We start from the raw sequence: 13,792 nt of genomic DNA, 5'->3' as shown, positions 1-13,792 counted from the left end.
CAGAGCCATGATTAGACTGTTAATCGGGCCTGCGTTTACATTTATGAGAATTTTATCAAGTCCCAGGTTTTTCTGAACACTCCTCATAATTTCACTTTCCATTTATTGCTTATAAAACACTAAAAGCAAGGAACTTTTTCATAAACAGCATTTTTCGATGGATTTCGCCCTTGTTTATATGGACTAAGGCTGTTTTTGTTATTTACTATTTACTATTTTTCAAGGAAAAAAGTTACCAACATTTCTTTAAACAATACTAAATGACAGAATAGTCATATAAATTTGCATTATTATCTTGGTAATAAAAAATACACTAAAACATAAAAGAGTAAGGAGTATATGCATATTTTACAGTAAGTCCCCGACTTACGAACGAGTTCCGTTCAAGGAGCACGTTAATAAGTTGGATTCATTTGTAAGTCTGACAAAGTGAGTCTTACACACCTGTTACACAAATATACAATATAAAGCATAAAAAAAGGGTTGACATCGATCCATCCATTTGCGCGCAGTAAGCACTGTTTAAAGGCAACCCAAGACATTAGGGGGAAGATATAATCATACTCCCGGACTGATTCATTTAAACCTGTGAGGTTTATACAGTGGTGTGAAAAACTATTTGCCCCCTTCCTGATTTCTTATTCTTTTGCATGTTTGTCACACTTAAATGTTTCTGATCATTAAAAACCGTTAACTATTAGTCAAAGATAACAAAATTGAACACAAAATGCAGTTTTTAAATGAAGGTTTACGTTATTAAGGGAGAAAAAAAACTCCAAATCTACATGGCCCTGTGTGAAAAAGTGATTGCCCCCCTTGTTAAAAAATAACTTAACTGTGGTTTATCACACCTGAGTTCAATTTCTGTAGTGACCCCCAGGCCTGATTACTGCCACACCTGTTTCAATCAAGAAATCACTTAAATAGGAGCTACCTGACACAGAGAAGTAGACCAAAAGCACCTCAAAAGCTAGACATCATGCCAAGATCCAAAGAAATTCAGGAACAAATGAGAACAAAAGTAATTGAGATCTATCAGTCTGGTAAAGGTTATAAAGCCATTTCTAAAGCTTTGGGACTCCAGCGAACCACAGTGAGAGTCATTATCCACAAATGGCAAAAACATGGAACAGTGGTGAACCTTCCCAGGAGTGGCCGGCCGACCAAAATTACCCCAAGAGCGCAGAGACAACTCATCCGAGAGGCACAAAAGACCCCAGGACAACATCTAAAGAACTGCAGGCCTCACTTGCCTCAATTAAGGTCAGTGTTCACGACTCCACCATAAGAAAGAGACTGGGCAAAAACGGCCTGCATGGCAGATTTCCAAGGCGCAAACCACTTTTAAGCAAAAAGAACATTAAGGCTCGTCTCAATTTTGCTAAAAAACATCTCAATGATTGCCAAGACTTTTGGGAAAATACCTTGTGGACCAACGAGACAAAAGTTAAACTTTTTGGAAGGTGCGTGTCCCGTTACATCTGGCGTAAAAGTAACACAGCATTTCAGAAAAAGAACATCATACCAACAGTAAAATATGGTGGTGGTAGTGTGATGGTCTGGGGTTGTTTTGCTGCTTTAGGACCTGGAAGGCTTGCTGTGATAGATGGAACCATGAATTCTACTGTCTACCAAAAAATCCTGAAGGAGAATGTCCAGCCATCTGTTCGTCAACTCAAGCTAAAGCGATCTTGTGTGCTGCAGCAGGACAATGACCCAAAACACACCATCAAATCCACCTCTGAATGGCTGAAGAAAAACAAAATGAAGACTTTGGAGTGGCCTAGTCAAAGTCCTGACCTGAATCCTATTGAGATGTTGTGGCATGACGGTTCATGCTAGAAAACCCTCAAATAAAGCTGAATTACAACAATTCTGCAAAAATGAGTGGGCCAAAATTTCTCCAGAGCACTGTAAAAGACTCGTTGCAAGTTATCGCAAATGCTTGATTGCAGTTATTGCTGCTAAGGGTGGCCCAACCAGTTATTAGGTTCAGGGGGCAATTACTTTTTCACACAGGGCCATGTAGGTTTGGATTTTTTTCCTCCCTAAATAATTAAAACCATCATTTAAAAACTGCATTTTGTGTTTACCTAGGTTATCTTTGACTAATAGTTAAATGTGTTTGATGATCAGAAACATTTTGTGTGACAAACATGCAAAAGAATAAGAAATCAGGAAGGGGGCAAATAGTTTTTCACACCACTGTATAAGTTCTAGTACATGGGCTACGTAGCTGTTTTTTTTTTTTTTATTCGAGTGGGTGAGTTTTCAACACTCTCTGAGGATCTGGCAACCCCGGCGCGCATAAAGCAAGAGCATACGAGAAAGATTAAATGAATGAAAACAAAACGTGTATGTGCAAGAGAGTAATTTGTGCGCATGAGATTTTTACCCACCAACGGGCCCAAATGTAACACCATTCAGTGGCAATAGCATTTCATTTTGTCCCATGAAGGTTAAACTTTGCAGTTAATTCACGATTCAAGCGGGTGTAGCATCTGCGGGAAGCGATCCCTGGGATAGAGATCATGGATCAGCGGTCCGGTACACCACTATTAGGCAGCAAGCAAACGGTCACTTCCTAAAATTGATTTGGAGGAAGCAAGCAGGAAAAACGTACAACGTAAGGATCTGATTGTATAGGGTGTTCACATTACCTACAAGAAGAGGTCCAGAGAAGGACAACCAATAGCTCATTTATGTGAGTTGTGAAGAAATGGTAGCCCATGTTTTAGTGGCTAAAATTCCTTTTTTTATAGACACTTTTTTATAACAAGATGGGTATGAATGGGTATGGAAGAAGTCTATAAAATATTGTCATTGCCTACCAGAATGTGGATTGAAATACAGCCAAATTGGAAAATAATTTATTTTCAAATAAACACTTAAGTGTAATATAATATCTGTAAAAGTTCATTTGGACAACTATTTACACAGTATACGCGACTAAAAGTTCAATACCTGAGTGTCAGAACTGGCATACCAACAGGAAAACATGTTCACACAGTGCTTTCACACACTGTACACTATTACAAACAGTTGTTCTCAGTAATTAGTGTCTGAAAGCGTGTTTCGTATTTTGAGAAAGGAATTTCAAGCGATATGCAAGATCCGCGTCATTCGTTCGTTCTTTCTTTCTTCCACAATGATCGAGGCTCTGATCTCGAACTTAAGACCAAAATTGCATGTTTGTGTCGTGGAGCTGGAACATAGCCGCATACCAGTATAGTATATCACATTGTTTATTTCTACATGGGAGACTATTGTGTGTGTGTGTGTGTGTGTGTGTTGCATAAACAGGAGGCTTCGCTTTTAGGACAGCCACCCACATAAGTAGCACCGTGTTCCTGAGAACACAATCACGTGTGACCGTAGTGACAAAAACGATCCAGTTCGGTACGCACACATACACGTGCAGACTCACACACACACACACCAATACTGACGATACGATGATCTGATGGTGATAGGAAAGGGTAAAAACAACATGAGGTAGAAACAGGGCGAGACATGCCGTTCTACGGAAATACTCCATGACCCTGTTTAAATTGATGATTTTACTAAAAAAGCATATCCTGTTGATGTTAGTGTTACTATAAAAGCATGAAGCGTTCCTATCCCTTATTTATCATATCAGTGAAGCCCTGTTCAACAAATCTATTAGTGTGTATATATATATATATATATATATGATATAGTTTCTGATACTGAAGTAATAATATCACCAATAAAAAACAATCATCAGCTTTGGAAAAAAAAATGTTGCCCTCAAACTTTTAAACTTGATTCGTTCTTAATTTAAAAAAAATTTTAATATGAAAATGTTTAACAGTGTCTATGTCACATATGTTAAGAGGCCTGTGTATGCGTGTGTATGTTTGTGCGTACTGCAGGGCGTGGTGATCTCCAGCCGCAGGTGGACAGCGCCCTGCAGGGGGTGAGTGATAAATACGCATCGCTGCAGGAGACGGAACGACAGGCGGTGAGGAAGGCTCTGATCGAAGAGCGAGCTCGATTCTGCACCTTCGTCTCCATGCTCAGACCCGCCATAGTGAGTCAACTCCTCCTCTACCCATCAGCCTTCAGTCTCTCTCTCTTCATTGCTCATTAATGATCCCATGTCTACCTAAAGTCCATACGTTATACTTTTATATCACTCACTAAAATTAAAGAAGCTAACTGGAATATAATGGACATATGGACATATCAATCTCTCTCTCTCTCTCTCTCTCTCTCTCTCTCTTTTTCTTTCTCGTGCTTCAGGAGGAGGAAGTGTGTATGTTGGGTGAGATCACGCACCTGCAGTCGATCTCTGATGATCTGAGGTCTTTGACTATGGACCCTCACAAGCTGCCTCCTTCCAGCGAGCAGGTGTGTAAACACGCTCACCACATCACACAAACACAACAGAGCAACCACTAAGCCCGTACACACCTTCCCATTAAAGCTGCATTCGGTGAGAAAAAAACCCTACAAAGTAACCCAGAGCTTAAAAGAAAGAAAGAAAAAAAACCACACACACACACACACTTTGAAACAAGAGTTTCAACATTTAACTTTTTTCACACAAGAACACATAAATGTTATGGAAATTCCGGTCGTGTTTGAACTGTACAGGAGTATGTGTTGCATCGATTGCAAGTTGATTCAGTGTACTTCCATGCAGGTAATCGCTGATCTGAAGGGCTCCGAGTGCAGCTGGTCCTATCAGACTCCGCCCTCCTCCCCCAGCACCACCTCCAGGAAGTCCAGCATGTGCAGGTATCTTATTAATAACTTTGAAACTTCATACACTCGTGTCAAATTTATTGTGCTGATTTCTTTAACATATTGATTAGTTCGGTTTAGTCATATCTAGAGCTGGTTATATTGATATTGGTATCATTTTAAAATCCTAGATTAGAGGGTGTTACCTCAATCTGGCAACCCTGTACTGTATATTTGTGTACAGTCTTAACAATGCAGTATGCAGTGTGCTCACTAGGACATAATTCATAGTTCATATTCAATTTAAAAGCTTTCTTTTAAGGAACAACCACTTTAGGATTAAATCTGAATTTAAAAGAGGTGTCGTTGTGATGTTGTGCTGATATTCGACACAACAGCACGACCTCAAGTGTGATATTGCTTTTATACAACAGTTTAACACACAAAATTTATTATTAACAGGTAACAATTTGTTTGTTTGTTTATTTAACCAGTTATTTTGCTCCACCACCACACATCCTTCCCGAACTGAATAACCGCAACTGGTGGAGTTTCTCTTTATATTTCCAATTATTCCACTTTTATAATATCAGTTTAAATCACAAATAGTGTTAAATGAATGTACAATCCCTTGTTCCACACACCAAGAAGTGCACTTGATCAGGGGGTTAGAGAGGGATTTGGGATTCAGCCTTGTGTTAGAAGCTAGTTAGCTTTGTGTCTAAATAAAATAAATAAAACAAACACAGAAGCAATTTAGAACGATTTAAAAGCAAGTATCAAGAAGACAAAGTGTTTTAATGATTAAGATGACATAACGCTATCGAATGTGTTTTCTTGCTGAAAGTGTTTCTGTGAAAGGGTTTTCACCCATGCTGCGGCCGACAAGCAGCTTAATTAACAAATGTACTGTAGAACACCGGGGACGCGGAGTGATGCGTGCAGTCCCAGTGCTGTTACTGTCCATTATCAGAACTAACTATCGTGTAAGGATATTTAGAGCACTAACAGATACAGATTAAGATACCTAAAATTTAGTATCAGTTCAGATCAGTGAACAAGTATAATCTCTTTTTTTCTCACTGTGTTTCTCTTTCTCTCTCTCTCTCTTTCTCTCTCTCTCTGAGCAGCAGCCTGAACAGCGTGAACAGCAGCGACTCTCGTTCGAGCAGCTCTCACTCTCACTCTCCCACGTCACATTTCCGTTACCGCGGCTCCGCCCTCCCTCAGCAAGGCTCCGTCCGTCTTCCCAGTGTCTCCTCCCACGACTCGGGCTTCACCTCTCAGGACACCTGTCAGTCAAAGAGCCCCTCCCCAATGCCTCCAGAAGGGGGCGTACAGGTTGGCACTAACTGTGACTCCTACACACTTGCACTTAGTGACACTGAAACACGCTTACTGATTAACATCCAGATAAGCAGTGCAGTCTTCAAACACACACACACACACTTAAAAAAAAAATGATTCACTTTACACAAGAAAAGACATAAGGCTTCAGGAAGTGGCTGTGACGTTCACCCACATTTTTCTGAATATGTGCATTATTGCAGCTCTTCCTCATGCATATTGCATCAGGCGTCGAGAGGCTGTCACCGCGTGCAGTAATGAATATGCATTCTTACCAAAACCCTGCTTGCGCACGCTGCCATGGAAACCATCCCTTGTTGCTAGGGAGCATTCGCTATTAAATTAGAAAGCCTTGCAGCTGGAGACACTTACATCTTTTTCGTCGACATCCAACCAAACTCTTTAAAAAACGCCTCACATTGTGAGAGATTACATAATGAGACAGAGAGGTGCGAGGGCCTGAGAGGATGAGATTCTATCTATCTATCTATCTATCTATCACTTAAGTCAGTTTATCTATCTATCTATCTATCTATCTATCTATCTACTGTCCTATGCAAAAGTTTGGGCACCCCTTGATAAATAACAGATTTTGGTGATTTTTGGAAAAATATCTCTTGGAAATAAAAAAAAAGCACAATATTTTTAGAAAACATTGATGTATAGTTACTTCATAACTATGGCATAACATAAATTGAACAAAAATAAAAAACATTATTATGGCACTGTGCAAAAGTTTGAGTTCCAGAGTCTCAGATTCTTTTTACAAGGTTTCAGACCTCAATCAGCTCGTTAGATCAACATGGCAACAGCTGTCATTAGTAAATGCCAATTTCAAAGCTTTACAAATACTTAGACTCTTCAAACCTTGTGCACACACTTGCGGACACTTACAGTAACAACCATGGGTTGCCATAAGCAGCTGTGTAAGACTCGGAAAATGAAATTTATCGATGCCCACAGTGGAGGAGAAGGCTACAAGAAGATAGAAAACAGAAAGACAAATCAAAACCCCCATTTGACTGCAAAAGACCTGCAGGAAGATTTACTGTAGCAGACTCAGGAGTGGTGGTGAAATATTACAGAACTTTAAGACTTTTGCAAGAAAGAATGGGAGAAAATCCCAAGTACAAAAAAATTAAAAAAAGACTTTTATCTGGCTATAAAAAGCGTTTGCAAGTTGTGATATCTGCCAGAGCAGGTGTTACTAAGTACTGATCATGTACTGTAGGGTATTATGGCATAAGAAGAAACGATGCATTAATGTTTGCTGAAAATATTGTGCATTTTTTTCCATTTCCAAGAGAGACTGTGTTAACATCTTTTAAATTAAAAAAATCGCCAAAATTTTTTATTTATCAAGGGGTGCCCAAACTTTTGCATAAGACTGTATCTATCACCTAAGTGAGTCTATCTATCTATCTATCTATCTTCAACATCAGCAGCACTTTAGTTCAACAGCACTGCTGAGTCATTCTCACTTGTCAACACACTCTCACTCTTTCTCTCTCTCACACACACACACACACACACACACACTGAAACACAACACATCCTTCAAACCATTGGATGTCTTCTCAGCATTCTATCATGTGAGATGCGGTGACTTTCTCTCCATCTCTAGTTCTATCTCTCTCGCTCTCTCTCTCTCTCTCTCTCTCTCCCTCTCTCTCTCTCTCTCTCTTTCTCTCTCTCTCGTGCTTTATTAATTTAGTTACGAGTGTTTAGCGCTCGTGGCCGTGGCTCTTACACCCTGCTGCTCAGTGCATCCTGCTCATTTCTTTTGCAAAGCGCTAATGTGTTTTCCTTTCTGTATGTGTGTGTGTGTGTGTGTGTTTTGTTGTCCTTGTGCGTACTTGTTGTCCTTCCTGTGCCGGCTTGTGTACACACACACACATGCTCTGCATGGCTTCGTGTGTGTGTGTGTTTAGTGCTCTGACTCGTCCTGCCCTGATGAGTCAGCTCAGCCAATCACAGACAGCTCCACTCCCACATTACCTGACTCCAACACCAACACTGAAGACAAGGTGACACACACACACACACACACACATATATACATACACTTTCAGCTAAAGGAAAGAAAAATAAAATTCCCTCAATTTAAGCTGACCGAACCCCCACATTCTGGCATGTTGTCTTTTATTTTATTTTATTTTATTCCCCTTCATTCCATTTCGTCTCAGCTTCTGCCTTGTACATTTCATTCATCCTGTCCGTGTTTTTATTTACTTCACCCGATCAGCTGGTAAACGGCAGCACGTCACAGTTTAATTCAGCGGACCCTTCCCTCTTCATCCTTCCATCATCTCCACCTCCCTCCTCACATCCACCCGGTTCCGTGTGGGCGTGGCCTCAGACCCCCGGCCCCGCCCCAGGGGAGGATCTCGAGCCGTGTTTTCCTCTAAGCCCCGGCTCCTTCCCGCCCTCATATAGAGTTCCCAGCTGGAAGGTCAGTTCCATCCGTCTTTCATCTCTCCATCCATCGCACCACTTATCCCTGCTTATTTTGTTTGTTTTTCCAATATGTTATTATGTGAATGAATCACACTCTCTTTGTGTGTGTGTGTGTGTGTGTGTGTGATTAGGACTGGGCCCGGCCGGGTCCGTATGACCAGCCGATGGTGAACACCCTGCGCAGGGTGAAGGAGAGAGCGAGGGAGAACAGTGAACAGTGCAGCGGCTCCAGAGACGAAGCTCACAAATCCAGCCCCAACTCCAGCACTCACAGTAAACCCAGGGTGAGCAACACAACACACTCCTTACTAACGTCACTTACACACTCCTCTGGCCCTCAGAAAATAGGAACATGCGTGTGATGAAAATTGGCACTGTGTTTCCAAACTGCCCGTAGTGTGTGTGTGTGTGTATGTGTGTGTGTGTGTGTGTGTGTGTGCCCCCCGCGATGGATTGTACCCCGCCTTGTTTTTCAGTCTAGAGTTCACAAGCAAGTAGCCCTGCTTTTGACCTTTATCATGTGTTTTTATTGCACAATGACTAATCCCTAAGTTCAATCTGAGGTTCTGTTTCTGAAAGGTAGATGACTGTGAATTACTTACTTGAGATCAATGCAGGTCCAGGTTATCGTGCATGAGAACTAACATACTGTAGCTATTATGAGGGTGAGACAAAAATTCCACATTTAGGCTGTAGATTTTATTTTAATTAACAAAGAAAAATCCATATTTTTTCCGACATAATCTTCTTGCTTAACACACTTTGGTTTGGCGCTGTTAGCCACGAATGCACCACTGTTTTTACGTCTTCATCAGAAGCAAATCTTTTCCAATGAAGTAAGATCAGGACTATAATGAGGATGCTTCAACACCTCAAAAATGGAAAATGGAATTACAGAGTGTCGACAGTGTGGGCAGAAGTTTAGTCTTTAGCTGTTCAATAAGCGTCTCACGGTAACTGATGACTGTTGAACCTTTTTCCTGATAATGTTCCAATACTTCTGGCCCTTGAGATGAGAATCCCAGAAAACTGTAAGCGTTGATGAATTTTGCAGCTGACTTTTTAACTTTTTATCCCGGTCGGCGATTGAGGATGTTTGAGGGTGGATCTGTGTCTCGTCATCAGTAACGATTCAATAACGAGTATCGCCACAAATTGTGTTTGCAGAAATCCAGACGCTTCTGTTTACGCTCTTACTAGAGTCGTTTCAGCACCAGGTACACAACACACTGCTCTTCTTTCGTGCAAATCATAAGTGGGACGTCTTCCATATTTGCTCGCACCGCAGTTACAGATGAACTGATGTAACACGTTCACACCTGCACAGCAGAGACTGGGGAGACGGGAGCCTCGAACGGAAAGCAGCCAACGGAGTGCGGATCATTTTAAATATATTATAAATGTACCCTATTATACTGTATTTAAGAAGTCACCATAGTGTCTGTTGTTTTTATCTTTTTGTAGTGCCATGTCATTTAATCCCATAGTCCTAAATAAAGGGCCTTTTTTTTTCGTGCAAAACGCAAGCTCTTTATTCACAAGTGGTTTTTTAAATCATCCAGTTTATCAACATTGATGTGGAAAACGTCCCATAACACTATAGACACGAGCAGTTCCACAGGAAATCCACAGATATACCTTTCTTTGTATTCTTGTAAAGGGTGCACTAACTTAATACAGCATATACAGAAAACCCCAGCTGCATAAGAAATCTATGTCATCTGATATTTACAAACCGTGTGTGTGTGTGTGTGTGTGCTGCAGGACGAAGCTCACGAGGAGCTGGCCGTGTGTCTGTCTCGTGGTCTGTCGCTGGATATACCGCGCAGCAGCCGGGAATCCGTCCAGGGATCCAGCGGCTACAGCACACAGACCAACACACCCTGCTGCAGCGAGGACACCTACAGTGAGTGTGTGTGTGTGTGTGTGTGATGGTTTTTACTGTACATTACCACCGTGATGTACGAATAGCCTTAAGAGCACTGAAATTGCAATATTAATATGGATTTTGCTTTATTAATATTTTAATTTCCATTCTCACTAATAAGCCCCGTCCCCTATTTAAAATACACAGGTAATGTCCTTATAGTTCTCATAGTTGTAGAAGGAGTGTGTAAGTAAGATAACACAGCTTTTGATCTATACGATGTTTCCATGAAATCCAGATCCTCAAGGTCAGATTATTGAAATATTATCAGTAGATCAGTTATTTGGATTCAAAACGGTTTGGTGCTTTGCTTGCGCCATCTAGTGGTAAGAATAATCAAATATGAACAGAAAAAAGGTTATTTATTTTATACTATTTATACTATTCTATTTCATTTTCTGTTTGTGCATTGTGTAAACAAAAATATTTTGGTCTGTCTGCTTTTCTTTCCACAGTATTTGATTACGAGTGCTTGCCAGGGGGCGGAGACCACGACAGCGAGTCGCAGGACTGCGAAGGGCCCGTCTCGTCCCTCCAGCACACAGACATCACCCAGTCGTACCGGAGGACTTTGCCAGTCAAGCGGCCTTCCCCCTGTGGGCCGGTCAGCATCACACCGGGTGTGGCTACCATCCGGCGTGCGCCCACTTCGAAGCCAAGCCTGTGGCGCGGGCCGAGCGTCCACGGCCCGATCCCGATCAAAACACCCGTCATTCCTGTCAAGACCCCCACCGTGCCCCCGGCACTATTCGGAGAGGACGCGGACAAATCCAGCGACCCCTCGCCATCACCCACACAGCTGACGCCCGACCCCATCGGCCAATCGGAAGCTCCGGTGGAGCGGATTGAGACGGGGCCCGACGAGCAGGAGGGCGGCGTGCTGACGTCTATTCGCCGAGGAGTGAGCTTTAAAAAAGCCACGACCAACGACAGATCCGCTCCGGTGCTGGAATAAGGAGCGCCGTCGAGCGGCCTCGACCAATCAGAACTCGCCGAAGTCGGGGAGATCTTTAGTGCTTTTTAACAGTGCTAACGTCGTCACGTATAGGATGGGTAAAGTAGTACGTATGTTTCCCCAGTGATTCAGTATATCCATAAACAATAACGCATAAAGACGAGATGTTATAAACGTTATACCGTCGTAATACGTATGTTACACAGCAGTGACATTTAGTGGCTTTGTACATACTACTAAGACCCAGACTATCCAGTGTAAAGTGTCTGACTGTTGATTGTATTTCTAGATCTTTCTCCGCTACCAGCCCATCCTTCTGTAGGTGCCAAAACTTTGTGCCTCGTACTGTATTTTCTTTAATCTTAACTCGAGTCAGGAATCGCAGAACCGCAATCAGAGCTGCTCCGGATGTGGAGAGCGTGCGTGTGGGTTGTTGTTTCGTTTCTTTGTTTGTTTGTTTACCTCGTGTCAGATGTGTAGGGTTCGAAAGCCTCGCATACTGAAGCAGTTCCTGATGAAGTCTCTTTCATTTAAATTTTTTAAAATTATTATTTAGGTGGGGAGCGGGGGGGGTGGGACAAATAACTGTCTCTGAAACGGCGTACGCCTCTCAGCTGATGCATGGCATCCTGTCCGTCACACGCCGGTCTAGCCGAGCTGTAGTGCGTGCATCGATCCCAGTGAAATCAGCAGGAAGAGTCGTGCGTTTAACAGAAACCCGAACGTTGTGCTCGTGCATGCAGCCCACACATCACACACCTCGGGAGCAGACGCAGAGTCTAATCTCTGTCTTTTATATCAGATCTTTCATTTTCAACCAGTCTAAATCAACTTACGTCAACTCTCAGACAGCTAGCTTTTAACTCCCGGAATGATGTCATCACTGTAACCCCAAGCCTGAGTAACCGGACTAAGATTTCACAAACAGAATGATGCAACTTATTTGTAATCCTTAAACTACAGAATAACGCACACAGTGTCATGCCGTTACCATGTTTTCTAATTACAGCACATCTCAAAGTGTTTTATTACTTTCACACCACAGCAGCAAGTTTAATACTTAATAAGTTAAACAATAAAAAAAAAAAAATCAGTTTGTGTCATTAATTACATTATAGCCACTTTTCTTTTTTTCTCTCTCTCTCTTAGTTTAGTTTTATAAATCCTGGAAAGTTTCAGCTTTCACACTGGAGACTTGTTTCTGTAAATTATAAATGAAGATCAACTTATAGAAAACTTCACCGCGTCAATAAGTGCACTTTGATTTAGTCTGTTCAACACGAACCGCGTGATCCCTGCAGAAACTGTTACTATAGAAACAGTGACGCGTTAGAACCTGAGCAGCTGTAAAGAATCGGATCAGAACCAGTCAGGTTAGAGAATTTTACAGCATTACGGGATAGTTGCATTTCACGTGGACAGGAAGTCAAACTTCCTGTTTTTGGCGTCTGATGATTGGACTAAAGCTGCGGGATTTTCGATTGCACAGAACGACAGTAACACAGTTATAAGAGTTTAAAACTCCCTTTATTTCTCGATATAATCCCCTGCTACACTAATGCACTTATCCCAGCGTCTCACTAGCACCATCAAGGTAGAAACATTTCTTAGAGCGTCTGAAACACTGGCCTCCCAGGAACTCCTTTAATGGCTTTCCAAACATGAAGAAATAGCTTGGGGCCGGTACCCATCACCGTACTCTGCTTGAATATCGGTTTTACACTTTTTTATTTTCTAGAATTCTTATCACGTCCCAGGTTTGAGCTCGAACTAAATCATCATTATCATCTTCTAACATGAACAGAAACACGGGAGGTCATTGAGACATGAGATTAAGCTCGACTGTGGGGTTTAAATCAGGAATGTGAAGATTTAGTGTGCATAAATGGAAGAGACTGAGGTAGTGGTTTGCGGTGAATCGAGCTTTTAGAAATAATCCCTAACAACAATGAGAAGTTTCACAGTGGTGTAACTGTGTGTCAGATTCAGCACCACAGTAACACAAAGTCTCTTCAGTGACACGTCATCTCCCGTCATCTCTCTCTCTCTCTGACCATGTTAAAATCTTTTCATTCAGGAAACTTGCTTTTACCTCAACATTAACCATCAAAGTTTTTTTTTTTTTTTTTTTTTTTTTAAACAAAAAACGTTATCAAAGTGGTCCAGTCTTGAGGTATTGACTTTTCAGTTCTTTACATGTACTGTATTATAATTTTTATAATACATCAAGTAGTACAAGTGCAAGTTAAAGAGAAGTATTTGGGCTGAAGAAAAAAAAAAAAAGTCATGCAAAATGTAGTTAATCAGACAACACGTTTGTTTTTGCGTTGGCACCAGAGCGTCACGGCTCATCACTGGACGAAAAAATTACAGCTACTAGTAGTTTAGCATCATGA

The 13,792-nt window shown here is 41.5% G+C and overlaps 1 protein-coding gene across 4 annotated transcripts in view; it reads left to right on the top strand.

The window, feature by feature from the left end:
- The window catches only part of LOC128513315 (protein MTSS 1-like), a 40,535-nt gene extending 27,009 nt beyond the window's left edge, over positions 1–13,526 (top strand). The window contains exons 7-15 of one of the 4 annotated variants that reach the window (XM_053487054.1): positions 3,897–4,054; positions 4,267–4,374; positions 4,670–4,764; positions 5,841–6,051; positions 7,989–8,084; positions 8,303–8,509; positions 8,646–8,798; positions 10,279–10,420; positions 10,897–13,526. In XM_053487054.1, the coding sequence (XP_053343029.1) occupies positions 3,897–4,054; positions 4,267–4,374; positions 4,670–4,764; positions 5,841–6,051; positions 7,989–8,084; positions 8,303–8,509; positions 8,646–8,798; positions 10,279–10,420; positions 10,897–11,396 (1,670 nt within the window). In that variant the 3' untranslated portion in view covers positions 11,397–13,526. The remainder of the gene's footprint in view (positions 1–3,896; positions 4,055–4,266; positions 4,375–4,669; positions 4,765–5,840; positions 6,052–7,988; positions 8,085–8,302; positions 8,510–8,645; positions 8,799–10,278; positions 10,421–10,896) is intronic. The other 3 variants (XM_053487060.1, XM_053487068.1, XM_053487077.1) reach the window with 3 other exon arrangements.
- The last annotated feature ends 266 nt before the right edge of the window (positions 13,527–13,792 follow it).

This window comes from Clarias gariepinus, chromosome 2, assembly GCF_024256425.1.
Source record: "Clarias gariepinus isolate MV-2021 ecotype Netherlands chromosome 2, CGAR_prim_01v2, whole genome shotgun sequence".
Classification (NCBI taxonomy): Eukaryota; Metazoa; Chordata; class Actinopteri; order Siluriformes; family Clariidae; genus Clarias; species Clarias gariepinus.
This window is presented reverse-complemented; position numbering and strand designations above follow the sequence as displayed.